This window comes from Bos indicus x Bos taurus, chromosome 19, assembly GCF_003369695.1.
Source record: "Bos indicus x Bos taurus breed Angus x Brahman F1 hybrid chromosome 19, Bos_hybrid_MaternalHap_v2.0, whole genome shotgun sequence".
NCBI lineage: Eukaryota > Metazoa > Chordata > Mammalia > Artiodactyla > Bovidae > Bos > Bos indicus x Bos taurus.
Window position 1 is genome coordinate 44,495,296 of NC_040094.1, and position 27,069 is coordinate 44,522,364.

The 27,069-nt window shown below is 51.3% G+C and overlaps 2 protein-coding genes across 9 annotated transcripts in view; one reads left to right on the plus strand and one right to left on the minus strand.

Annotated features, from left to right (window-relative positions):
- Positions 1-7,409, plus strand: part of DHX8 (DEAH-box helicase 8) — a 28,581-nt gene extending 21,172 nt beyond the window's left edge. Inside the window, exons 18-23 of the mRNA XM_027517039.1 lie at positions 1,577-1,732; positions 4,207-4,344; positions 4,834-4,962; positions 5,143-5,339; positions 5,828-6,007; positions 6,690-7,409. Of these exons, the coding sequence (XP_027372840.1) occupies positions 1,577-1,732; positions 4,207-4,344; positions 4,834-4,962; positions 5,143-5,339; positions 5,828-6,007; positions 6,690-6,909 (1,020 nt within the window). The 3' untranslated portion in view covers positions 6,910-7,409. The remainder of the gene's footprint in view (positions 1-1,576; positions 1,733-4,206; positions 4,345-4,833; positions 4,963-5,142; positions 5,340-5,827; positions 6,008-6,689) is intronic.
- Positions 7,410-10,883: 3,474 nt separating this feature from the next.
- Positions 10,884-26,408, minus strand: ETV4 (ETS variant 4). 8 transcript variants are annotated; one of them, XM_027517041.1, is made up of 13 exons: positions 26,192-26,408; positions 25,560-25,702; positions 25,291-25,384; positions 25,019-25,066; positions 17,957-18,010; positions 16,636-16,759; positions 15,888-16,049; positions 15,238-15,506; positions 13,127-13,201; positions 12,898-12,966; positions 12,576-12,748; positions 12,209-12,310; positions 10,884-11,774 (listed from the first exon to the last, which is right to left on the minus strand). In XM_027517041.1, the coding sequence occupies exons 1-13, from the start codon at positions 26,235-26,237 to the stop codon at positions 11,550-11,552; spliced, it is 1,584 nt and encodes a 527-aa protein (XP_027372842.1). In that variant the 5' UTR covers positions 26,238-26,408; the 3' UTR covers positions 10,884-11,549. The 8 variants fall into 8 exon arrangements, with proteins under 8 accessions (XP_027372842.1, XP_027372843.1, XP_027372844.1 ...); XM_027517042.1 differs by having other exon boundaries at positions 15,888-16,031; positions 16,636-16,762; XM_027517043.1 differs by having other exon boundaries at positions 16,636-16,762; positions 25,560-25,670; positions 26,192-26,407.
- Positions 26,409-27,069: the final 661 nt, after the last annotated feature.

Here is a 27,069-nt window from a genome sequence, read left to right on the forward strand (position 1 = left end):
CCTCAAGGGGATCTTCCCAACCTGAACCCATGTCTCCTGAGTCTCCTGCATTGCAGACAGATTACCCACTGAGCCACCTGGGAAGCCATGCCTGCTGTGGGATGTGGCCCTAAAAGAAAAGAAAAAGAAATTAAACTTGGGCAGAAGACAGTGGCACCCCACTCCAGTACTCTTGCCTGGAAAATCCCATGGATGGAGGAGCCCGGTAGGCTGCATTCCAGGGGGTTGCAAAGAGTCAGACACGACTGAGCGACTTCCCTTTCACTTTTCACTTTTCATGCATTGGAGAAGCAAATGGCAACCCACTCCAGTGTCCTTGCCTGGAGAATCCCAGGGACGGAGGAGCCTGGTGGGCTGCCGTCTATGGGGTCGCACAGAGTCGGACACGACTGAAGCGACGCAGCAGCAGCAGCAGCAGCGGTCCCAGCATGTGTGTTCTGTACCAGTTCTTCTGGGGGTGATACATGCAACTCGCAGTGATGGAGAAATTATTTATATCTGCCCTCCGTAATTTGAGAAACATTTGTAGAATGTTGTGGAATCTGATTGCTGCCTCCCTCTGAGTGGGTAGTGACCTCTCATACTCATCTTTTGGTTTGGAGCTGGCATAGAAATTCGTAAACCCTGATACTATTTATAAGACAGATGGTTTTGTCAGAAAATGGCCCTCTCCAGATTCCTATTCACTGGTTTCCTAGTAACCTAGGGCTAACCTACATATTGTTTTTAATTTTAAAAATTAGCACCCCTCTCCCCTGAGTACAGAAGTAATATAACATTATTTTGAAAATTGCCCATAGTCCTATTGCCACCAACCACTGTCTTCTTTATGATGTTTTTTCTTGTCCATCCTTTTTCATGTTTATTTTAGATTGCAATTTTAATAGTGTAGTAAGTATGTGGGTTTTGATTCATATTTAATTTTCCTGATAATTAAGGTAATATATGTTCATTATTGGATATTTATTAAAGAAAATAGAACTCATCTACAAGCCTAGCATCAGAGTTAGCCAAAGTTAACATTTTAGGGTATTTTTTTCCTAGTTTTTTATTTCTGATAGTTTGTATGTTTTCATTAGGATTAAAAAAATAAAATTAGTATTGTTTGGCAACTTGCTTTTCCACCTCTATGAGTGAACCTGTTCATCTGTCATTGAGCATCTCAAAAACTTGATTTTTAAAACAGCTGCAGAGTCATTCACTGGTGTGATTACATTATATTTACTCAGTTCACTTACATTTTTGGTTATGGTGGAGGGTGGGTTTTGTCATTTGGTTTTATGCTTTCTTATTTATGTTGTGCCACACTAGTTTGAAGGTATATTTCTGTGATCTTTACAGTATTTCTTCTATTCACTTGCTTGTATTAATATTTGGCCTCACTTGAACAGAGTTCCCTGAGTGGGGATGATTAAGAGCGGTGGTAGGAACTCTTGGAAATAGTCCTAGAGGAAGTGAAATAAACCCCATTTTAGGTTTTGCCCCATTGCAAAGTGCCCCCCTTTCTACAGATTTGCTGGGTGAAGCCATTAAGGAATGTTTAACAGATATGTGGCTTTTATTCCCACCCCTCTAGGCTCAGGCAAAGCAACGAGCTGGCAGAGCTGGGAGAACAGGCCCAGGGAAGTGTTATAGGCTGTACACAGAACGTGCCTACCGAGATGAAATGCTGACCACCAACGTGCCAGAAATTCAGAGAACCAACTTAGCAAGCACAGTGCTCTCGCTCAAGGTAGAAATCACTGTCTTGTTAGAATGGGCTGGTGGAGCAGTCCAATTCTATGGCCTTAGTGAATGGATCTCGGTTTTATGAATCTTGTTAAATACTTCAGTAACCTTATGGAACCCGTCCCTTTGGGTACAAGGCAAATGGCTGTGATAACAGCCTCTCCACCGCGGGTCTGGGGCTAAATTGGCGTGTGTGCTGTGATGTTTTTTTTTCTTGCCATCATAACCAGCAGGATATTTGGTTATAAAAGATTTTAGATAGGAGCATTATCTTTCTAACAGGATATTAGAAAAATCGAGCCAGTGCCAAACTGTGGACAAACTCACTTCCCTCAACCCTTTAACTTTCACATCCAATTCTATTCTTTTAAAATGGAAGCAAAACCCCCAATCCAAAAGCTTTGCAAGGGAACAACTGTTATTACAGGTTTGAGACTGGCCCCCTGGGGCTGGGTTTCATTCTAAATCACTGCTCTTCCTCTCTCAGTCCCCAGTGAGAACCTTCAGTCTCTCTTGGCAGGGGGAGCCGCATGAGTAATTTCCCAGATGATGGCACCCCTACCCAGCGCCGCCCGCCCGACTCCAGTGCTGCCCTGGAGCCCTGGCACTTTACTAATGCACAGTGTTCTGTTGTAATTTATTATTCATTCCCTGTACGAAAGGCTAAAACAGAGCTTCAGAGAGAAAAAAAAAAGCCTGCTCCAGTCTCTGAAGTGAGAACAGAGAGGCATCTGTGGTTCAAAGTTCTGCTCTGAGCTGTGTGTCTTTGGTAAATTTACCTGCTCGGCTCTCTGCTCTGTATTCTCCTCTCAAAGTGGGGAGCTGTTAATAGTCTCTCCTGTGAAGATAAATGAGATAGTGCAGGTAAAGGCACTTGGCACAACACTTACTGATTGCTAACATAATTCCTTGTTGTTCTTATTCATACAGTAAGCAGTTATTGAACACCTGCTGGGTTTATGGTCACCATCACTTCTGTGGGAAAGAAACAGAAAGCTTAGGTCCTGCCTTTATACACATTTGGATAGTGTATCATTTGTCTCTTTTATTCATAAAATTAGCTAACAGATGTATCAAATGCCTGCTCCGTGGCAGGCTGGTGATTGCATGTGGTTTTGTGTGTCACCATGGTGAACTCTGAGAGCAGAGACCCTGTCTTAGTCCTCTTTATATCCCTCCCACCTAACATGGCACACAGGGCTCTTTCTAGATACACAAGAGATACTATGTATGCAGGAGACAGGGCAAGCTGTTCTTTTTTTTTTAATTATAAAATATATAACACGTTATCATTGTAATCTTTTAAAACGTCTATTTCAGTGGCACTACCTACATGCACTAGTACATTCACAGTGTTGAGCAGCTGTCACTACTATCCGTTTCCAGAACTTTTTGATCATCCCAAATTGAAACTCTGTACTCATTTAGCTGAACTATCCCCTTCCCCCTCCCTCCTGCCCCTGCTGCTGCTGCTAAGTCGCTTCAGTCGTGTCCGACTCTGGGCGACCCCATAGATGGCAGCCTACCAGGCTCCTCCGTCCCTGGGATTCTCCAGGCAAGAGTACTGGAGTGGGTTGCCATTGCCTTCTCCAGCCCCTGGTAACCAAATTATTTTCTGTCTCTATGAATCTGCTTAGCCTAGGTACCTCAGATAAAAGGAATCACACATATTTGTCCTTTTGGTCTGGCTTATTTTACTTGTTGTTTTCAAGGTTCATCATGCTGTAGCATGTATTAGAATTTCATTTGTTTTTAAGGGTGAGTAATATTCCATTGTATGTATCTACAGTGTTTTGTTTATCCATTCATCTATTGATGGACTTTTGGGTGGTTTCTACCTTTTAGCTATTGTGAGTAATGTTTCTATGAACATTAATGTACAAGTATTTGTCCTGAGTCCCTTCTTTCATTTCTTTTGAGTGTATACCTAGAAGTGGAATTCTTAGATCACCTGGTAACTCTGTGTTTAACTTATTGGTGAATCACCAAGCAGCCACACCGTTTTATTCCCATCAGCAATGTATGAGGATTCCTGTTTCTCCATATCTGGCCAACACTTATTATTTTCTTTCTTAAATTATGGCTGTCGCCATCCTAGTGGGTATGAAGTGGTATTTCATGGTGGTTTTGATTTGCATTTCCCTAATTACTAGTTATATTGAGCATCTTTTCTTGTGTTTGTTCCCATTTTTATATATCTTTGGAGACATGTCTTCCTTTGCCCATTTTAAAATTTTTGTCTTTTGGTTCTTGAGTTGTATATTCTGAGTATTTTTTTTAATATTTCCCAAGAAAATATGTGTTTTCTAACAGTCTTGAGGTTTGTGTGACCCAGCCCTCCTGCTAATCGCTCTGGTAGCTTCTCTGGTAGCTTCCTAATTGCAGTTGAAGAAATAAGAAGGTGACAAGTAGTCTCCCTCCATGTGAGCACTGGTGAGGCTGACCCTGCCATCTACACATTGTTCCCTTCTATTCTAGGCCATGGGCATCAATGACCTGCTGTCCTTTGACTTCATGGATGCCCCACCAATGGAAACCTTGATCACAGCCATGGAGCAACTGTACACGCTGGGGGCCCTGGACGACGAGGGCCTGCTTACTCGCCTGGGCCGCAGGGTAGGGGACAGCCCTAAGCCTCTGGTGCTTTGGGGAAGATTCCCTGGGTAGCCTTCCATTCTTTCTGTTCTGTATAAAAAATTAAGCTCTGAGGCCCTGGATAAACTTTGACTAGAATTCTGCATGCCTGTGTTTAACCTGGATTTTCCACTATTAAGTTGAAACTATTTCTTCTTTACAGAAAAAGAAATTCTATCCAACTAATCTTACCTCATGATATGTAATTGAGTTTAGCCTTGAAAAGATGTCTATAAAATTCCCACCTACCCCAACAGTAGTTATAATCTTGGTCATATACATTTTGTTGAAATTTATTTGGGAAATTAAAAAAAAAATTCTTCCAATAGAGCGAGGCATCCCCCGCCTCCCCCCAGCCCCCCATCATCATGCTTGGGTAAAAACTTCCTGCTGTCTGTTACCCACTCTGATCTACGACTCCAGCTGGGTCTTTCCCAGGGTCACAGTTGTAGTTTCTTCTTCTCCCTCTAGATGGCAGAGTTCCCTCTGGAGCCAATGCTGTGCAAAATGCTGATCATGTCTGTGCATCTGGGCTGCAGTGAGGAAATGCTGACCATTGTGTCCATGCTGTCTGTGCAGAACGTCTTCTACAGGCCCAAAGTAAGGAGTGCAGGCCTGTGTTCGTGTAGGGGTCAGGCGAAGTTGGGTAAAATCAGCCTGTTGCCACCCGAGTGCTTAATGTGCACACAATCAAGTGTGGGCCATGGAGGGTGTCCCGGCACTGCTGGGTGTTCAGTCAGTAGCTTGGGTGGGAAATGAGCTTCTCCCCACTGCTTGCAGGATAAACAAGCCCTTGCAGATCAGAAGAAGGCCAAATTCCACCAGACCGAAGGGGACCACCTCACCCTGCTGGCTGTGTACAACTCCTGGAAGAACAACAAGTTCTCCAACCCATGGTGCTATGAGAACTTTATCCAGGCTCGTTCTCTGCGCCGGGCCCAGGACATTCGCAAGCAGATGCTGGGCATAATGGACAGGTAACACCTGGTGGCTTCTGCTCAAGTTGAGTCTGCTGAACGCCGTGCCGTGTGCATGTGTCTCTGCATGTGTCTGTGAAGCTGCAGGCACCTGTACTCTTGCTCCTCACATAAAACTCTTTTCCTCCAGCTTTTGCATCTCTGTTGTACTCCTTCCCAGGTGAGGATGGGGCTGAGAGTCACTTTAGGAAGTTCCTAAGAGGAAGATGATATATTAGTTGTAGAAAATGCTCTTTGTTTACAGCATCTGTGACATTATTAGTTGGGTTGAATTATAACCCAGGCAAAACGTCTGGTTCTTGTGGCATCCATCTTGCCCACTGTGTCGAGCTGCCCCTATAGTGCACTTAGGGCTGGAAGGAGGGTCCTAGTGCCGACTCCAGGGGCTCCACAAGGCGGGTGTTGGGTACTGTTATTCTGGAACGTAGAACCTCAGAAAGCAGGGTGGTCTCCCATCTTTGTCCTCTCTTGACTTATTCTCTTGCAAGGCACAAGCTGGATGTGGTGTCCTGTGGTAAGTCCACAGTCCGAGTGCAGAAGGCCATCTGCAGTGGATTCTTCCGGAACGCTGCTAAAAAAGACCCACAGGAGGGTTACCGGACACTGATCGACCAGCAAGTGGTCTACATCCATCCGTCCAGTGCTCTCTTCAACAGACAGCCCGAATGGTAGGTGGACGGAGAGAACTTGGGAATCAGCTGGCCCTTTGTGTTTGTGTCCCTACTCACAGCCAGCACTTCCTAACGTCGCTTATGTTTCTAGAGCAGCAGAAGCCTGAATTAGACACAATATCAGGCCCTGTTGAGAGAAATAAAATCACAGGGGTGAGAGCTAGGAAGGATCTCAGAGATCTAGTAAGGTGCTTAAATTTTTGTTTTTTCAAATAGTATTTTAAAAAAATTGAAATCTTACCCACCTTAACATAAAACTGATTTAAAACCACTGTGCCACAGAAGAGAGCTGGAGACATAGAGCCTGGCCTGCTTGGCTTTCCCCATTCCCATGAGGCAGCTTCGCAAGTCCTCTTCAGGGTCCTGGAGTTCTGTGGAGACAGCCCAGAAAACCACCCTCACACTTCACAGAGCAGGAAACAGGTCCAGAGAAGGAATGTGATTGGCTCTGAGTCACTTAACTCATTGGAACCGGCAGCTTTCTTGTGGTGAGAGGTGTGCAGACGCCTCAGTATTGGGGTGTGGCTGTCATAAACAGATTCCGGTCTCCTCAGGGGTCAGGTCGGAGAGGGAAGAGGGTCAAGTGCAAGCTCAGCTGAGGCCCGCTAGGGACCAGGGTGACTTGCCCATGGAGCAGGTCCTATATTGGAGGTTTGAGCTCTCTCTCTGCCCCGCTTAGGGTGGTGTATCATGAGCTGGTGCTGACCACGAAGGAGTACATGCGTGAGGTCACCACCATCGACCCCCGGTGGCTTGTGGAGTTTGCGCCGGCCTTCTTCAAGGTGTCTGACCCGACCAAGCTAAGCAAGCAGAAGAAGCAGCAACGGCTGGAACCCTTGTACAACCGCTATGAGGAGCCCAATGCCTGGAGAATATCCCGAGCCTTCCGGCGGCGCTGAAAGGCAAGAATCTGTTGGCCTGACCTGCAGCCCTGGGCCAGGGCTCAGCCTTGCTCTTACTGATGAGAAGCTGGTCCTGAGGATACAGCTGTCTGGTGGCTGAATATCTCAACTGGGCATTTCTTAAACTTGACTCTCCTTCCTTCCCTGGTGGTAACAGAAACAGGGATTTACGCCTGGTGTGATCAGAGCCTCCAGGTCCCACCGCCCCAAGGTGGGGCCATCAGGGCTCACACCCGACATGGGGTACACACTGCATCATCCCCAAGTAAGGGGAAACTTCTGCAGCTCTCGGATGGGAAAGGGGAGCCACAAGCGTCTGCTTCGTGGACTCAGTGAGGGCCCTGAGGCCCTGGCTGGTACTCTGTAGAAGAGGGAGCCATGAAGCTCACCCAAAGTGTTGGCCTCCCCCTCCTTCATACTCCTGTCCCGCCCCTGTCCTTTTGCTTAACCTCCTGCAAATATTTATTTTCATAAAGAAACAAAAATGGTTCTCTGTAGCTGTTGCTTTTAGCTGAAAGTTTAGGCTATTGGCCTGGGCTGAAGGTGGGGAGATTTATTATCTGAGGCTTCAGTGGAGAGTCCCCTGAAACCAGAGCCTGAGGCTCTTTGGGCTGAAGGGTGATGCACACCCAGACCTCCAGTCTTATCTCTCAGCATCAGCACTGGTCCAGAGCTTCGAGGACAGCACTGTGATTAACCACATCCACTGTACAGGCATTCTGCTCTGGGAGCCTGAGTGATTACAGATGCCGCGTATTGAATACAGAAGGCTCTCCCTGGCTCCCTCTCCCGCCTGCCAAACTCACAGCATGCAGTGTGCCCTATTTCCTCTTGAAACACACAAGTAATGACACAACTTTCAGCTTATTTTTGGTTTTATTTTTATCCCCCTGATCTTTTTAACAGAGTTTTCTCTGGTCAAAGCCTCTCTCCTTCCACCCCAAAGTGAAAATCAATGTCACACCTCTCAGAGCCTGTTAGTGCTGCCCAGGACCTGTGCTCCTGGCCGCGTGCTTGGTGGTTTTCTCCTAGCATTTGGTTGGGGAATGGCCACCTCCCAGGGCCCTGCTCACATTTCCTGAGAAGCCTCTGGACTTGGAAGACCATCAGGCAGATGCTGCCAGGCCAGGCTGTGGAAGTTGGTCTGGTGGAGAAACCCCTGGCAGGTTGGGCACATCCTGTGTTATGGCCTGAGCTGCCTCCATTCTCTCTACACTTGAGAGTTCTGAAATGACGTAAATACTAGAACTACTCTACAGTGGTACGTTAGACACTAAAGGAGACTATACACCCTACTAGGATGTGAAGGAATATAGGCTGCTGTTGGGAAGCAGACCAGCCTAAGGACGCAATTCAGAAACAACCCAGCAGAGTCTGCTGACAGTAGATCCTTGCCCCTTCATTTAGCTGAGTGAGCTCTGGTGAGTCTCAGTGTGCCTCTCAGGAAACCTAGGCCAGCAGCTGAAGTCAGAGGATCTAAAGATCCTTTAAGGCCTTGTGGGGAGAAGGAGGAAACTGAAGCAGAAGCAGAGGCTGGCTACCCAGTCTTAATTCCAGGCCAGGTCTGTCTGATTTAGGAACAAACTCTGGGCTTGGCAGTCCACCTGTCCCAGCAGGGTGACCAACACTGACGGCATTGGCACCTCTGAAGTCATCACCGCCAAGAAAGGAGGTTTGGATTTTAAGCTGAATTTGAAAAGGGGATGTTTAGCAGGCCAAGGCTGACAGACAGCGGGCTGGTCATCTTTCTGGGTAAGGTGAGCAAAAAGGACCCAAACTCTGTGGGTGTTCTTGAACATCTCCCCAAAGAGCTGGGGTCACCGTCTCTGCTCTGACAACAAGGCAGGGGTCTGACCTTTTACTGTCCATGAGGAAACAGCATGTAGGCAGCATTGCTGAGCCTTCCTCGAGGGAACAGTGCTCCTGGCCAGATTGGGCAGGAGGACCCGCCTGCTGCTCCTACACAATGGGGCCCTTGTTTCTCTTCCCTGAAGCAATGTTTCCCGAGATTGAGTGACAGCCCAGAAGAGGATGTGGGTCTCGTGCAAGGAGCTGCAATCTTCTTGCTGTTTATCCCACCCCTGCGGGAGCTAGCTCCAGAGTTTCCTGCCCCTGCACTTGTGCTGAGTCTGTGCCTGTCTGTGTGTCAGGGGACCATCCTATGGGCCGTGTCAGCTCTCCTGTTGGGTCAGGTGCCTTGGTCCAGGGTTTCCCTTCATCCAGTCTAGAGCGTGGTTCGGTTTTGGCTGTCATTCCTTCAGCCAGAGAATTCTCTCTTGTGGTCGTGGTTGTGGTCTGGTAGCCATCTCCTCAGAGCAGTGCCCTCCATGTATAAGGATTTGAACCGAGTTGTGAGGAGAGGCTTGTTAGCATTCCAGAGGACAGAGGTCACATGTCTCGGCCCGTGAAGACCTTCCCAGGACCCTGTCTCTCCTCATAATGCACCTACTGGGACCTCAGGGTTTACACTTGACCTTTACACCTCTTCTCACCGTGACAGCCTAGGTTTCATGTACAATTACAGGCTTCCCTGGTGGCTCAGACAGTAAAGAATCTGCCAGCAATGCAGGAGACCCAGGTTTGATCCTGGGTCAGGAAGATCCCCTGGAGGAGGAAATGGCAACCCATTCCAGCATTCTTGCCTTGGGATATCCCATGGACAGAGGAGCCTGGTGGGCTATAGTCCACGGAGTCACAAAGAATTGGATGTGACTGAGTGACGAACACTCGTGTACAATTATGTATTTTTTTTAAACTTGTTTTTTTTTTAGTTTTCTGTCTATTGCTGTAAAGTTAGCACATTGTTTTCTGTTTCTGGGGGGGAAAAATAACATTGCTTTTTATCTGTGGGTTGGAGGAGCCTGGTGGGCTGTAGTCCGTGGGGTCGCTAGGAATCAGACGCAACTGAGCGACTTCACTTTCACGCATTGGAGAAGGAAATGGCAACCCATTCCAGTGTTCTTGCCTGGAGAATCCCAGGGACGGGGCAGCCTGATGGGCTGCCATCTCTGGGGTTGCACAGAGTCAGACACAACTGAAGCGACTTTAGCAGCAGCAGTGGTCAAGAGGCATCTCTTCCTGCAGTCTTGGCCTGAGTACTGGACAGGGGCTATGAGTGAAGTGTCAGCTGTGGTTAGGCTGGCCCCGCCTCAATGCAGATGTTCGCTGCGGTTCTGATGTAATTGGATGGAGAGCACCTGTTTTCACCTGAATCTGGCTCCTAGGACGCTGTTTACACAGGGACTGCCCATCCTGCCCCTCCCTCCTCCACAGGCCCTGTCATATTTCTTATCACACTTCCTTTCTAGATGTCACCACTTTTTCAGCCTGGGCTCCCACCTCCCAACCTGAAACGTGGCCCAGGGTTCTGTTCTCCCCCCAGATTTGAGCAAGGAGAATCCATGCTGTTTCCCTTCCCATTTCCTGCGAAAGTCTGGCATGCTCTTCCTCACTGGCCGGGACCCAGGGCTCAGGGCTGCTCCAGCCTCCCTGTACCCTCTTGCCTGGGTGCTGACTTTTCCCGCTCCCCTCCATACAAACTGTGTTCCCACCTTCAGCAAAACAGTGACCTGGAGCCACAGCAGGAGAGGGGACACACAATTGGGGTTTATACACATGGGTAGCACGGTCATGGGAATTTATCTGTGATCACAGAAACCACAGACCAAACCCTGCCTAAGGAAGCCCCAGGAGGGCTTCAAGGCTCTCATCAGTCCCCCTTCCCCTAACCTGGACAGGGAGATGGCTGCCCATCAATACATGAGATATTTCAGACAATCCTCTTGATAATCCTGGGAGGGAGAAGTCTGAGCAGCTATCACTGAGCCCGTTTTCCAGAGAAAAATGAGGTCATTTGTTTTTCCTAAACCCATATGGGAGGCTAAGTGTCAGGGCCAGGGCCCAAACTCTGGTTATGTGTCTCTGAAACCCCAGATCCTTCTCCCATGGCAGCAAAGAGGACACAGGAGAACTCACAGGAGAAGCAGGGGCCTTTATTAGGATCTGGCAGATGTAGTGGAGGTGAAACCCCAGGCCTGGGCCTAGGAAAAGGCAGAGGAGAGGCAGAGGCCCCTAGAGCAGAGGCTAGCCCCCCCAACACCTCTACCTGGCAAGCCCTCCCCTACCCCAGGTTCCTCACTCCAGCCTGCCCCTGCCCCTGGGAACACAGAGCACCAAGAACTGCCAAGAAGGACCCTCTAGGGCCACAGCTTGGAGGGAAGCACAGGATCCAGGTGGCTGTCTCCCTAACATGAGAGATCAGGAAAGCTCAATGTCCCTCCCCCGCCTCCAACGGGATGAAGTGGGGAAGCTCCTCTGTCCCCCAGAAGAGAACGAACATGTTCTCTGTAGTGGGGAGAGGGAGTTGGGCTTGGCCTCTAAGCAGGACCTACCTAGAAAGGCCAGAGGTGAGGCCCCCATTGGAATTTCCCAGACGCTACACCTTCACGCTTGAAGTCTCCCCTTTCCCTTCCCATCAGTTCTGGGGAGCAGCTCAGAGTCTGGGCCGGAGTGACTGATGGGCAGAGGAGATCTACTCCAAAGACATCTGTGGGTTTTGGAGTGGGGGTTTCCCCGACACCAAATTCAACTATGTACACAGGCAGCAGCCCCAGCGGCAGGGGAGCAGCTGCGAAGGGCTAGTAAGAGTAGCCACCCTTGGGGCCAAAGGGCTGGGCAGGGCCAGCCAGCTCTGGGAGGTAGGCGGGGCTCTCGTCCAAGTGGGACAAAGGGACTGTGTCCTCCTCACTGACCGGCCGGTCAAACTCAGCCTTGAGAGCTGGACGCTGATTATCTGGGAAGGCCAGAGAGAAGAGGGCCTCGGGCTCGCACACAAACTTGTACACGTAACGCTCGCCAGCCACCTGTAGGGGGAGAGGGCTGGGTCAATGTAGGGGTGGAAAAGCAGCCCCCCTGCAGGCCCAGGCAGATGTGTGGGTTCCTCCTGCTGCTTTGTTTAAGAAGATGCCTCCCTTCACAGTTCTTTTCCATTACTGCTCATCACTTTTTTGAGAGAGGAAAATCTTAGGGTTGTCCATAATTTCTGGACTTCTGACTGGTTCATTATCTGCTCCTTCAAACTTGCTGAGAGATGCTCTCCTACCCGCAGCACCTTCCCACAGCCACTGCCCCCAACTCCTGTGTCTTTTTTTTTCTTTTTGGCTGCACCTCACAGGATACAGAACTTCCCCAACCAGGGATCAAACCCACCCCCACTACAGTGGAAGTGCAGAGTCTTAGCCACTGGGCCACCAGGGAAGCCCACACCCACCCTGTCCTTGGACCCTTAACCCCTGACCTTCTGCATGATGCCTTTCTCGTAGTAGTATCGGAGTGAGCGACTCAGTTTGTCGTAATTCATAGCTGGCCGGTTCTTCTGGATACCCCAGAGCCTGGCAACCTGGGGACAGGGGATAGTTGGGGGATGGCCAGGGCAGCTCAGCAGAGGAAATATGGGGGGCAGGTCAGAAAGAGTACTTGAGATTCTTGGAGCACATGCTCAGCTGGCCCTGCAGCTAAGCACCAGCCTGCAGACCCCAGTTTGGCAGGAATTCAGGTTAAATAAAGCAGCAGTGCTGGTGAAGGCACATGTCACCAGTTCCCAGGGTTTATCTCCAGCCCCCAGCGCTGCTGGGAGGAGGGGTGGAGACATCTGAGAGGCCCACCTCCTCAGGCTCAATTAGTTTGAACTCCATCCCCCGGCCGGTCCAGGCAATGAAGTGGGCATTTGTCGGGTCATCAAGCAGGGCCACCAGAAACTGCCACAGCTGCAAGGCACCCCGGCGCTGGTAGGGTGGTCCCTCTCGGAAGGCTCCCATCCCTTCCTGCTTGATGTCTCCTGAGGAACATAGACAAAGAGGTGGAGGGCTTGTGCCTCTGGTGGCCCAAGCAACCCCGTCCCCTCTCCCCAGGGGTCTCTCCAGCCCCTTTCCCATGAAATGTGATTCCTGGGGGGACACAGAGGGCTCGAGCAGTCACTTCTCTGACCTTCAAACTTCTCAGGGACGACACAGACATCATCTGGGAATGGTCGCAGAGGTTTCTCATAGCCATAGCCTTGAGGAGGAAGTGTGGGGGTCATTCAGATCTGAGGGCTCGCTGATACGAGACCCCAGAGAGTCCAGAGGGACTCCTGGCCAGGAACCCCTCCCCCACAGCAGGACTCTGTCCTCCAACTTGGAGGGGTTGGCAGGGGAGGAAGAGGGGGCTGCCTTACCCACGGTTCTGTCACCTGGAGAGGGCCCAGAGAAACCCTCTGTGTGAAGGTACATTGAGGCATACCCAGGGACATCTGGGGGGAGGAGAAAGAAGGGAGATGTTGGAGGTAGCTGGGGTTGGGGCGGCAGTCCCCACACATTCAAGAACATGCCAGCCTGCCTTCCAGTTCTTTCCCCAGAGGCCCGCCTACCCCCAGGTCCCGGGGGCGGGTGGAGTTCACCCAGAGGGACTGTCAGGCTCGAAGCCCTCAGCTTGAGGGCTGGGCCAGACAGCCTGGATGGCAGCAGCTGAGGCCCGGCAAAGCTGCTCCACAAGGCCCCGGATTCCAGGAGCAGCTGTTTCCTGTGAGTTTAGAGGGGAGGAGGAGGGTAGAGATGAACCTCCGGGGAAAGGGTTCGGTGTCCCAGGCTAAGATTCCCCTGGAATGGGCTGACGTCCGGTCAGCAGGGCAGGTTCCAGCCCAGTGCGGGTGTGAGGGAGGGAGGAAGGAAAGGGGTGTGGGGGCAGGGAGAAGAAACACATATGTATCTATTTGTGGGAAAGGCAGTGGGCACACCCGGCCGGGCCCTCTGTTTCTAGCTCTGACAGTAAAACAGTCCACTCTATTTCATTCCATTCCACAGGATTGACACCCCACCTGGAGGACACTGTGGTGCAGCCAGCCTGTCAAGTGCCAGCCCCTTCCTGCCCTACCCCCTTCACTCCCACTTATGAATGAGATGGTGAAACCTGACACCTCCGGGAGGAGGCGGGGGGGTGGGCTCATTCGAGCCTCCATTTTGTGAATGGAATTCCTGACTCCATTCAGAGGAAGCTGAAGGGGGAGGGGCAGGAGTTCAAGGGCATGTAACTGGAGCTCCTCCGGTCTGCCTCCTTTGAAGGTCAGCGAACAAGAGCGTCTCCCTGCTACTTCCTCCTCACTGCGGGGACAGGGCTCAGGCGTAGGGCTCTGGGCTGGAGGAGAGGGGCTCCCTTCAGGTTCTGATTCAGGCAGCCTGGGGGATTTGGGGCTCATGCCTCTACCTCTAAAAGACTGACACCCGGAAAAGGGAAATTCAAACACTCTAGGCAGCTCTGAGCCTAATCTAGACTCTGAAATTTTTTTTCTCTAATGCAAGTTGGCAGATAAACTCAAATTTGGAGCTGCTAACAATGTTAATTAACTTGGGGCTTCCCTGGTGGCTCAGATTTTAAAGAAACTGCCCGCAATGCAGGAGACCTGGGTTCAAACCCACACCTGGGTCCGAAGATCCCCTGAAGGAGGACATGGCAACCCACTCCAGTATTCTTGCCTTGGGAAATCCCATGGACAGAGGAGCCTGGTGGGCTACAATCCATGGGATCACAAAGAGTTGGACACTACTGAGTGACTAACACACACGAATGACAATGTTAACAGGAGACAAGATTTCTTGGGCCTTTCCCTGGCTGCTTGGGCTTTTGAGCAGTAGCTGTTGTTTATGAACACCGTGGCTGAGTGCATCTCATTTCCATCAACAACCAGGTGGAACTAGAATTTAAAGTAGTCCCTACTTCCAGTCCCCAGCTCTGGCCAGGATGGTGGGTTGTTTGAACTAGGAGGCTCAAACAGGATGTGGAAACCACACCTGAACCCTGCCTTCCAATTGGGAAGTGTGAGCCTGGCTAGTTCAAGTTCATGTTCTCTTCGTTCAAATCCCTTTGTATTTCTTAAGCTTCTGTGGGGCAGGGACCAATGACGCGTCCTATTCATCTGTGTCTACCAACTGCACACACTCATGCTCCTGGCATAGTACTTCCATCCCAGTAGGTATGGAAGCCCCCAAACACCCGTTAAATAGAAATGGGAAGAAATGCCTTAACTTTCCTATCAAGTCACGAGCTATCTGAAGGCAAGGACCTGCACATCTCACTTATCTCTTATCTAAATATAAATCTGCTGATTGAAAAGGGACAGCTCTTCTTGAATCTATGAAAAGAAGTTGTAGGTGCATGGGTTGAATATATCAACTAGTAAAAGGATAGGAAGGGGAGACATGTGTTTAACGGCACTGTCCACTCGATCACATGCCACCCCACCCGACAATCCCCTTGAAACTCCTCTATCCCCTTCCCGGGAGCGTCTCTTACCTGAGTCGTAGGAGAAGTCCGTCTGCTCCTGTTTGATCACCACCCCCGCCCCTGGGTACCTGTGCCCACTGACTCCACCCTGGCCCACTGCTGGCTGGCCGGCCTGTTCATACAGGGGGTCAAGGTATTCCTGCTTGAAGCTCTGCTGAGGGTAGGGTGGGCAGGGCTCCGACAGCTGGTGTTGGTAGGGGGCAGGGAGGGGTTCACGGCCCGCTCCCTGAGAGGGTGTGAAGGAGTGGCAGACATCCAGGGGCTGCTGGAAGATGGAGCTGCATGTGGTTGGATGGAGAAAGAAGAGAAGAGAATATTAAAAGTAGTCCTCCAACCTTGAGGGATAGGATGGGGAGGGAGGTGGGAGGGGGGTTCAAGATGGGGGACACATGTACACTCATCGCTGATTCATGCCAATGTATGGCAAAAACCACTACCATATTGTAAAGTAATTAGCCTCCAATTAAATAATTAAAAAATAAAAGAAGGCCTCCTTGTGCCTGCTGCTCTCAGAGCTTACAGAGTGTGGGGGGCGGGGGTGAAGGAAGGGGCAGGGAGAGGTCAATACCCTCACCTTTCCCGATGCCAGGTCTCTTAAGGGCCAGTGAAGAACACTCAAGAGCAAAACTGGTGAGATGCGGCTCTCCTTGTCTCCTTACCTGTGCTCCCCGAGGTACCCGTGGCCAGGGTGGGGCTGGGAGGTGCTGGAGGATCTCAGGAAATTCCGTTGTTCTGCCCGGGGAAAGGCCTGCAGGGGCGACTGTCCAGGGGCACCAGGGGCAGGGGACTTGATGGCGATTTGTCTAGGGGGGTCATAGGCACTGGAGGTGAGGGGGAGGGAGACAGGGGTGAGGGGGCAGGGAAGCTGGGCAAGCATCTTTGAACCCTTCATTCCCTGGGAAGTCAGGTCACAGGGATTATGGGAGAAGACAGGGTGCCAGGGTGCCAGACTCTGCCCCAAATCAACTTTTTTTTCTTTCTTAATCCTAAAGCCAGGTGTAATTTTGAAAACAACTCTCCCCAGCCCACAGCAACTGGGCAGGGTCAGACAGTGGCTTCTCCAGTGGAAATACTCTGCTCTTTTTAATATTTTGGCCACAACGTGAGGCATGTGGGTGGGGGGTCTTAGTTCTCCAACCAGGGATGGAATTTGCACCACTGGAAGTGCAGCCTGAACCACTGGACCACCAGGGAAGCCCCTGCCCTGGTCTTAATATACATCCCTTGAACCCGTTGATTTTTCATCCTAACTACTCAGGAAATCCTGAGCTATATTACCCTATTACCGGAGCTCAGAAATCCTTTCTATTGTCTAATATGCATCTTAAATGCTGCCACTGCTCACCAGGTGCCCATCCCCAACCCTCCATCCAACCCTTCCTTCCCCAGGGCGGGGCTAGGGCTCACCTGGAATAAAGGCACTGCTCGCCATGGTGATAGGGGAGTGGGGGCTTCCTGCTGCAGGACAGGGCCGGGTCTGTGCGAGGACTCTGGGGCTCCTTCTTGATCCTGGTGGTGGGGCTGTGGAAAGCTACTGTGGGGGTTGGGGGAGGCAGAGCGAGGCCAGAGAATGTCACAGGAGAGGCAGGAAGAGCTTCTGCTGCCTTCTGACATCTGCTAGTTAACCATCAGTTGGATGCTGGTATAGCCTCATCCCCCTTCTCTGGGTCACAATTGTCAGAAGAATCATAGACACTTCTAAGAACAGTCCGGCTATTTATATTATGTCTCGTTTTATACTTTTGGCTCATGTCCAGTATGAACCAAAAAACTCTAAAGTTCAACATTTAGTGCAACCCCAACCCACCCCCACCCTGCCCAAAACACCTTTGTAGGAGCAAGCACATCCAACCAAAGGCCTGTGGTTTTCCTGACCATCCTGGAAAATTCCAAGGGAGAGAATGTTTTCTTATTTGGGGCTATAAAGCATCTTTCTTTTTCTGGTTAAGGTTGGATATTAGCCCACTTGCATGTCAGCTGACTAGCATCATACACACACTCCTAATTATCCGTGAAGAACACTGGCCTTTCCTGTGGCCCCTGCTGGGTCCGCCAACTCCAGCCACCAAGCCGAGCATTAAAGAGTTGGTTTCAAGACTGCAAGTGTGAGTCAAAACCCACAATCTACTGCTCTGTTGTGGATTATTTGTGCTCTGCTTCATTTCATTGGTTAAGACCGTTGAAAGCTAAGTATCAGACATTAAAGCAGGGTTTCTCAATAGTAGCACCAGTGACATTTGGGCCACATAATTCTTTGTCATGGGGGCTGTCCTGAGCATCCCAGGATGTTAGCAGCCTCCCTGGTTCTATCCATTAGATGCCAACAGCACTGCACCCTCAGCTGTTAACAACCCCAAATGTCAACAGACATTGGTCTCCTGAGGTGCCAAGTCATCCCTACTTGTGCACAAGTAACTTAGAATGGCAGAACTGGCCCCCACTGCACTGGTCCAAGCCCCTCGTTTCAGAAATAAGGAAAGGATCAGAGAGGTGAAGCGTCTGCTCCAAGGTCACACAGCTAGAATGGGCAAGCCCCGACATGCACTAAAGTTTTCATCTCCCAGTTACTGCTGGGCCTTTTGAGTCCAAACCCAAGAATGGGGACCTCTGCCCTTCACCCTTTTTTCAGAGAACAGAACAAGTTGATCTTTTGTGATCCTCTATCCCTATGACTCATTTCCTGCCCTCCCCTACTCCCCATCCCCTCTACCCAGGGCCCTCTACTCACAGTTTTCCGAATGGAAATCAGGAACAAATTGCTCATCACTGTCCGGTACCTGAGCTGCAGAGAGAGGTCAGAGGTGAGTCTGGGCTGGGGGCCCTCGATGGCAGCCCTGGCAGATTCCATTATTGCAACCCTGCAGATTAGCACCAGCCAGAAGGGGCAAACAGCTTTCCTAGGACTGAAAGTAACTCCACCCAGGTCCTAGCACCCTCCCTCTCGGGGCTCCCTTAACACCCTGGAGGGAAGGCTGCAGTTCTCAGAACCCGTCTGAGCAGATTCCAGAGTTGTGTCTTAGGTGCTTTGTCTTTTTGCCCTCCATTTTTCTCAAGTGAAGATAACCCAGCCCCTCAGAGTTTACAGAGTTCCCTCAAAGCAGAGTCACATCTGGGATGGGCAGGCATGACAAGGAATGAGAGTCTGTGGACTTAGAATCACATGGGAAGATTCTTAATCTGGGCAGGGCCCAGAACTTCCCAGGTGAAAGGTAGAAATCTAGAGCCTGGGAAAGGAGATGGAATAGAAGGAAAAGACTGGTTCAAGGAGGTGATAAGAGTATGACAATGGGAGAGGAGGAGGCTGGGGTCACAGGCGGTCATGGTGCTTTATCCCTTTGATGTGCAACTAGGAGAGAGAAGGGCTTCCTAAACTGGAACTCTGAGGAGCACTCCCAGGGTGCCAGTGTGGGTGGAGCTGGGTTTGGGGATTAGGCAGGAAAACTAAAATAGCACAACAGCTCATCCGTGGCCCCCAGACTGGATATCCGGGCTCTGATTTCTAGTTCTTATTCTGGCCTCGCCAACTCCTTCAGGTGGGATACAGCTGAGTACCTCTGCTGACCTGAGAATCTTTGCCCACTTTTTGCCCCTTTCTCAGAAATAAATAGATCACAGCAGGAAGGGAAAGGGTAGACACCAAGAAGGACTTCCTGATAGTCTGGGAAGAGAGTGGCTTGAAAGTAAGGCAATGGAACCCACAGAAACAGGTCTTTCGTCCCCTGTAGGCTGCTCTCAGTGGGCAATGGGAAAGCTCATGGATAAAATGACGGGAGAGTTGGAAATGGCTGGTAAAGGTGAGGGATACAAGGAGATGGCTGGAGAACACTGTCACTCGTCCCAGTCTATACAGAACACACCCTAATCTCTATGGCTTCCCTCCTGGGCCAAGGCTCCACTGTCTTCCTTGGATTTCAGCCATGACCTCAGATCAGAACTCCCTACTTCTACTCTCCACATGGCTGTCAGAGGGATCTTTTATAACAGAAATCCAATCACTTCTCTCCCTTGCTTAAAGCATGAACCCCAAACTCGTTGCCCTTGGCCTCCGTGGCCCCGAAAGTTCTGGCCCTTGCTTGTTTCTCTGACCTGCCTCTCCTTGCCTGTTACCCTCCAGAGCTCTGGTCTCCTTCTGGGTCCTGATCAGCTTGACCCCTCTTCCCCACATCCTGGCCTGTTGTTTTCTGGCCTCTGAAGTCTTAGCTCACTTTGCCCTTTAGAGGCCTTCTCTGACCACCCAAACTGAACTGGTCCCTCCTGGCTCTTGATCACATCCCTATTTTATTTTTTCCCAAGCACATAAGAAATGCTTTCACTTCTTGAAAGCATTAATTTAATTTATGCATATGTAATTTATGTGTAATTTATCATCCATCTATTCTACAAAGAAGTTAAGCTTGCTGAGGACAGGGGATTTATCTGTCTTGTTTGTCTGACTCCCAAGCACCCCTGAAACAGAGTCCCATTCAGAATAGACACTCAATACATTATTTGTAGACTATATGAATAAACATACAATGACCCCTGTCCTCAGGCCAGTGGGAGCAACAGGGGCCTGGGAGCAAGAATTAAGGAGATCCTAATCAACCAGCCCTTCCTTCCCCTTGAGGGCCCCCTCTCCACCACCAGGTAATATTAGAGGCAGGTCCTCCAGGGAAAACACATCTCACAAAGGATGCTTAAGGCTGTGATCAATTGCTTGGCAGGTGGATTCTTTATCAACTTGCTTTAAGACATCAGAGGTGTCAAGTGCTTTAAAATACACATTTATCAAGGGGAGGGATAAATTGTGAATATAAGATTAACAGATGCACACTATCATTTATAAAATAAACAGCAAGGATTTACTGTGTACCACAGGGAAGTCTATTCAATATCTTGTAATAATCTATAAGGAAAAAAAAAAAGAATATAGGTATAGACACACATGTATATATGTATAATCAAATCATTTTGCTGTACACCTGAAACCTAACACAATATTGTAAAGCAACTATACTTCAATAAGAAACAATAAAAGAAAATACACATTTATAGATGGGTGACTTCTTGACAGAGGGAACCCAACGGCTGAAGGGTTTAAGAATCAGGAGACCCCCAGCCCCTAAAGAACTTATGGAAGAAAAATCAGCACAGAACAATTCTGAAGTGATCAAATAGATCAGTAGGGCATGAAATCCCTTGGCAAAAACAAACAAACAAAAAACCAACACAGTACATCTTTTTAGGAGCGCAACTAGGGTACAAAGGCAACCGTTCCCAAACTGGCCCCAATCAAGAAGCCTGGGACATTCTTAGAAACAGATTCCCAGGCCCCACCCTTGGAAAGTCATTCCAAAGGCCCAGGGTGGGGGTATGTATCTGTCTATCTATCTATATTTTTTTTTGGCCACACTGTGTGGCAGGCATATGGAATCTTAGTTTCCCAACCAGGGATCGAACCCTCACCTCCTGTATTAGAAGCTCAGTCAACCACTGGACCACCAGGGAAGTCCCAGGCACCTGTATTTTAACACACGCCCCTGGTAGCCCCTAAGAACAGGCAGGTTTGGAAAATTGGATAAAAGGAAGGATGCAAAACCTCAACTGCCCAGGGGGGTAAGACCCAAGCCCATCTTTGCTGTGCCCTTTGGCACAACCATAGGTGAGAGCCCCCCAGACGGGCAGAATGGGGGTGACAGGAGCAAAATGAACACTATTTCCCTCCCTGCTACCTGGGCAAGAAGGGTCCCCAGGGTGGGAGAGGTCAGCACATGGGGGAGGCTGACGCACTCTGGGCCCCCTCTGGGGCTTCATTAACTGCCAGTTTCCATTGAGGTAATGGGCTGGGGGCATCTCCTGCTGGCGTCACAAGCCAGGTCACATGATGGTAGAGAACCCTGGGGTCATCTTGACTTTCCTGTTGGCTCAGGCCTGAAAGTTTGACCAGAACCCCCAATCCCCAAGGAGTCCAGGAGGCCACCCCCAGCACCCTGGTAATACCTCAAAAGAGGTGGTGCTGTCCTCATCCCAGGCCAGGAGAGATCAGCCAAGGCAAGAATGGGCTGTGGTGTGAACCCTAATGCCTGCCTGGCCCCTCCCCAGAGCGCCAGCTCCTCCCAGAAGGGCAGGACAGGGCTGCCCTCCATCGCTCAGAGACTGTCAAGGATGGAAACAGGAACACAGAGCCTCGTGTTCCTGGAGAGCAGGAGAATTTCTAATGACCATGTTTGGTCTCGAGTGTCAGCCACTCTTTATTTATTTGTTGACTTGGCTGAGCTTAGGCTGCCAAGCCAGTGTGCCAGGGTCTGCCCCCAACTCCATCCTGGCACCAAGGTGGAGTTTATCTGCCTGGGGACATGGCAGAGGATTAAGGAGGAGACAGGAAAGGTGCCAAGCCAGCATAATGCCCAGAAAGAGAATTTTAGGGAACATCCCTCCAATGGGAGTGGAGTCAGTAGAAAAGGGGCTTAGGGGCTTCCCACTTAGGCTCCAGGAGAACAGGTAGGTGCAAACAGCCAAGTAGCGAAGCCCATCCCAAGAAAACCACCCACCTATACAATATATACTCCATCACCTTCTCCCTCCCCGAAGGTCCAATTACAGGGCAGAGGGGCCTCTTAAGGAGCCCCAGTGGAAATGGGGGGAGGCATCCCCCGGAGCTTCTCCATTTTGTCACCACTGGCCTCTCCCCCTTACCCCGCCCCGACCCTGGCAGCATCCTGGAAGGAACCAGTTCTCTATCTATGGAGGGGACATTTGTCCCCAAGAGCCTTCTGGAAGGGGAGGAGACAGAAAGATATAGAAGGAGGCATTGTAGCTAGGGAAGACCAGAGGAGGGAATTAACCCCATCTCTTCTCACAGACAGGCTGAGCCCCAGCGTGCACACACATGGATTCACACACACCCAACTGCCTTTTACTTCACGGCTTTACACGGGTGAAACACATCCACATGGGATCTCTTTTTGGATTTACAAATGCGAACAGGGAAAACCAAAGGACAAGGGGGCTGCAGATCTCAGAGGAAGACTTGGGACCGATGGTTCTTATGCAAGGGGGAGCGCAGACCCACCCCTTTTAGAATCTCATAGGAGCTATGGATCCTTCTCTTAGAAATATTCACATTCCTTTGTGTATGTTGCATCCTCATCGATTTTATACACATATCGGAGGGCTCAAGGACCCCTACAACCTCTCCACAGAGCTTGTGGGAATCCATAGACCCCGTATGGACTCCTGCCTCATACAAAGAACATACATGACCCAGAGTCAATGTTCCTTATCACCAAGAAACCAAAGTCATTGCCTCTGAGGGTTCCAGAGGGCTCCCCACAAACCCGGAAAGGAACCCTCGACCAGAAGCACATCTTTGACAATAACCAGACGCAGCTTGGGCTCAGCCGGTCTGAGCCTGGGGTTTCCCTGCAGTAGCCCGGTTCTTTCTCCAGCAATTCAGCAGATTCCCAGGCACCCCGAAAATAGGCACACCTTCTTAGCCTCACATCACCCCACCCCTCTCTCCATCTAGAAAACCCCCAATCCAAAGATGTCTGAGCTGCCTCCACAGACCCCCGTTCACCCTCACCCTCTATGTTGCCTGGACACCAGATACTGAACCCAAAACCACCTCCGCCAGAATCCAACCTGGTGTCCCCCTAATTCTTCACAGCCCCACCCACACTTCAAGGACCCACGGCTTCAATCCAAATTGGGGCTTTAGGGAGAAATCAAGCTCCGGCCCCCAGTCCTACGCACCCCACCGCTGGCAAGTTTCCAAAGGAACTAGTCCCTCCCTGCCACCCCAAAGCTCCCTCTGGGCTGCAGGGGTCACTGACCTGGTGGGAAGAGGCAGGAGAGGAGGCTGGGGTGGTGCTGGGACGGTGCAGGGGGACAGGGCCCCGGCAGCTGCATCTGTCTCCGCAGAGAGAGCGAGAAGGAGCAATCGGCCACAGCATCCCCCCCTCAGGCCTGGCCATCCATCGCCAGCTGGGAACCTGAGCTGCTCCCTCAGAAGGAAGGAGAGGGAACCAAGGAGATCCCAGCGCCTCCCCCCCACCCAACCTGCGTCTTGCAATCCCCACCCCCACCTCCCCACCCACTGGATTTAAATGTACAGGGACTTCCAGGGCAGCAGCGTGAAACACACACTGGCTGTCACGCTGACACATGCAGATAGACACAAGTACAATTTCTAGACCCCCACAGCCAAGGGGTGGGGCTTCCAAGGTTGACAGAAGATGAGAATGTTTTCCTCCCCTTCCCATCCCAAACCCTGCTGCTTCCGAAACGCCAACGTCTGAGCCTACCCCTAGATCACAAGCCCCAGGAGCTGCCCACTTAGGGGAGCCTAGGGACCCTCAGCTGGACAGACAGGAGCCTGGCAAGCCAGACAGAAATCAGGCGTTAGGAAAGGAAGTCTTTGAGAGACCCTGGAAACTGACACCACTGCGTTCTTTTAGCTCCAGCTCAGCTCCGGAACCTTGAGCGGAGGATGGGCAGGATGGGCAGACTGGGCATAACTCTGCTTGTAATTCACAGCTGGGCACACAGGGCTTGCAGAATCAGGAAAGACGGCCACAATCTCCCTAGAGCCCCTAGATCTCTCCAGCACCCATGAGGACGTTGAGCCTTGAATTCCAAAATGTCTTGAGTGCTTGCTCCATGCTAGTCATTTTGCTAACGTATATATTTAGGGGGATACCACAGCGGTCACAATAGATCTAGTCTGTCTAGTCAGGGGTCTTTCCCTTTTACTCCAGGCTTTTAAAGATGGTTCTAGAGGAGCTGGGTTTGAGTTTTAAGAAGTCATTCAAGAGACACGGGTGGAGGGATGGGGAGAGCTCAAAAAAGAGAAAAGCCCTTAAGAAGGGGTTCCTAGTGCTGTGGTTTCTTGGGTTTCAGTGTTACAGTGAAGGGACCCTCAGATGGGGGTATTAACCCTTCCCTCTCAGAGACTGTCTCAACACCAAAAGCCACCTACCTGCAGACCTGCTAGTGACACCCTTGGGCTCTACCCAAATACACCAAGGGATCCCACTAGGAGACCTTCTAGAACACACCTCCCTACTCAGAGGCCCAGCTACTGACCCCACTCCAGCCAGCTCGCAGCTCACCCCCTCCACCATCACCCCTGACTCCCGCCCCCAGCAAACTGGAGGAGCAATTTGCCTACGGAAGGAGGAGGGAGGATCGGCTGCCATTAGAATTACAATCAAGGCAATTTGGGGGAGAAGCCCTGGGCTGCTTTGCCAAAGTAATGCAAAAAAAGAAAAAAAAAAAAAGAATTATTTAAACTTGTTGTCCTTTGGCTCAGACAGTAAATCGTTTGGTACTGGGGGTTGGGAAGAAGAGAAACCAAGGGGGTAAAAATGAATGTTTCGGCAATTCCAGAAGATAGGTAACAAATGAATTGCTCCTTCTCTTTCTCCCTTTTCTTACACTCACTCCCCCGCCCCAAAACCCTAACACACACCTCAGCCTGGGGGCTGGTGCCAAACAAACTTTGCAAATGAAAATTTCAACCAGGAAAACGGGCCTGGGGCCAAGTTCCATTCAAATAAGCAAATACCCCACACAATGGTCTGATTCATCCCCAGGCCTAGTTACACAAGCCTGGCTCTGGGCAGAGAAAATAAATATCAATATAAGTATCCACACAGGGCGCTGGAAAGAGTGGAAAGGCAGGATACTTGGGGAAGGGGCCTTGCAGAGGCCCTGGAGGCCAGCAAGAGAGGAAGTGAGCTAGGCTGGAATACTAGGGGTAGACAGCATCGCCCACCCCAATAATAGAAAAGGTCACAAAACTACTCACCTTCAGCGAGCCACGTCTCCTGGAAGTGACTTAGATCCTGGAAGAGATCTGAGGGGGTGAATAATGGAATGGAGAAGGTGAGGTGGAGGTGGCGGGGAGAGAGTGGGGAACCCTAAGGAGCCCAGTGACCTCCCCCTTGGGGGTTGGGGGAGAATGAACAGAGTCCCTTGGAGGGCAATTTTTTTTGGCGGGGGGAAGGGCGAAGGCTCCAGGTTCAGCCCTCAGGATGTGTGAGGTGGGCAGGGTCGCGTTTTGTCTCGCTGTCTCTTTACCTTCGGAGTCGGGGGGCGGCAGGGAGCCCGGGTCCATGAGCTTCCCCTGTGGGACGGTCAGAGCTTCGCGCAAGCTCCCATTTCCGGGCGATTTCTGCGGGGAAGGGGAAGAATGCCCCCGAGTCACCCTGAGGCCGCCTGGTCTGGGGGGCGGGGCTGGGGTCCCGGGGTGACTCAGGGGCGGGCAGCCCTGGACCCCGCTAGGGCTGCGGGGTGGGTTGGGGCGGGTGCAGGGAGGGGGCGGGCGTGGAGGCCGGCGCGGCGCTCACGCTGCAGAAGGTGTAGGGCACTTGCTGGTCCAAGTATCCGCCTTTCATCCTCCGCTCCATCCGGCCGCTCCCTCCGGCCACACGGCCCGGGCCCCGCGCGGGGGCAGAGACCTGGGGGCGGGGGGGCTGCGTTCGCACACCGTCTGGGGAAGGCAGCGAGGTGGGGGTGGGTGAGGGCGGCAGGGAGGGGCAGTCCCGAGGCTCCGGGTCCGACGGCAAAACTTCTCCGACTCACTCAGGCGATGGGGAGGTTTCCGCCTGCAGAGCTTAGCGCCGCCACACTGCCCTCCCGCCAAAGGAGGTCCCACCTGCTCCTGGGAACCAGGGTCGCCGTTTCTGCAGCCCTGCTTTGCCCAGACTTGGTTACATAAGACGTGTGTGTGTGTGTGTGTGTGTGTGTGTGTGTGTGTGTGTCTGTATGCGCGCGCGCGAGTGTGCGCTCGCGCGCGGAGGAGCAGGCGAGGCGCGCACCATTTCGCACGCCCACAACTCAGGCGCCCCCTCCAACCCTGAATCCCAGCGCCTCCCACCCCCTGCCCTGGAATCTGCGGAGGCGGCGGTGAGAGTGTGGTGAGTGTTGGATGCGACGCTGGGAATCACACTCTCCCTCCCTCTCCCTCCCGTAGCCTCACCTGAGGCCCGGGCGTCTGTACTGGAGCCGCGAGGGGTCCCGAGCATCCCCCCTGGGTTGCACCGAGGGCCGCGGGGCTAGGCCGGAGCTAGGCGACCCCGGCCCCGGGTCCCTAGCGCACCGGCTTGTTTTCCGGGCGCCGCCGACAGTTGTGAGCCCGGGGGAGCCTCTGATTGGTGCATTTCCTTCGCCTCTGCCTTGGCTCTATCTACCCCCCACCCCGCTCCCTTTGTTTCATTGACTTTTGTGAATGAAACCCCAGGGCCCGGCACGCCCGCCAATCCCGAGACTCGCCCTGCCGAGCCGGGGGGGCGGAGTTTCCCAGCAGCGGGGGCCAATGAGAACTCAGGGGTTGGCTCCCGGTTTCATTCACTGCTTGGGCTCCCATTCATAAAAAAATAAACTCCTTGCGGCCGGAGTTCATTCATAAAGAGCTGAGAGAAAACGAGGGAAGCCAAGGACCCGACGGCTTCTCTGTGGGACTCGGTGGTGACCCTGATGCTCTGCTAACTCCTCCGGCTGGCGTCTGCACACGTCTCTGTGCATCCGCGTGTACGTGGGAGTGTGAATGTATCTGTGTGTGCGCCCTGGGGGGAGGCGAGCGGACTTGCATGCCCAGAGGAACAATAATAACGAGCATTTATGAAGCTCTCTGCTTCCACGTGCTCATTTCATTCCCATAAGCTGGCGAAGGGGTTCTATTGTTTGCATTTTACAGAGACTGAAAATGAAAACTCAGAGAGGGGCGGTGGCTTGGCCACTCGGGGCGTCTGGAGTTTGCAGCCCCCACCCTCTACATTTTCCGGTATAGCCCTTTGAGGCCACAATTAAGTGAATTAAAGGTATATGACAACAACTGATACACAGTAGGCGCTCAAT

Excerpts from the sequence above, each read along its gene's own strand:
- ETV4 (XM_027517040.1), bottom strand. The coding sequence starts at position 26,237 with ATGCTCGGGACCCCTCGCGGCTCCAGTACAGACGCCCGGGCCTCAG. Across the intron at positions 25,703-26,191 it reads TACAGACGCCCGGGCCTCAG|ACGGTGTGCGAACGCAGCCC; the intron begins GTGAGGCTACGG and ends TGCCTTCCCCAG. Across the intron at positions 16,050-16,635 it reads GAGCAGTGCCTTTATTCCAG|TGCCTATGACCCCCCTAGAC; the intron begins GTGAGCCCTAGC and ends CCTCACCTCCAG.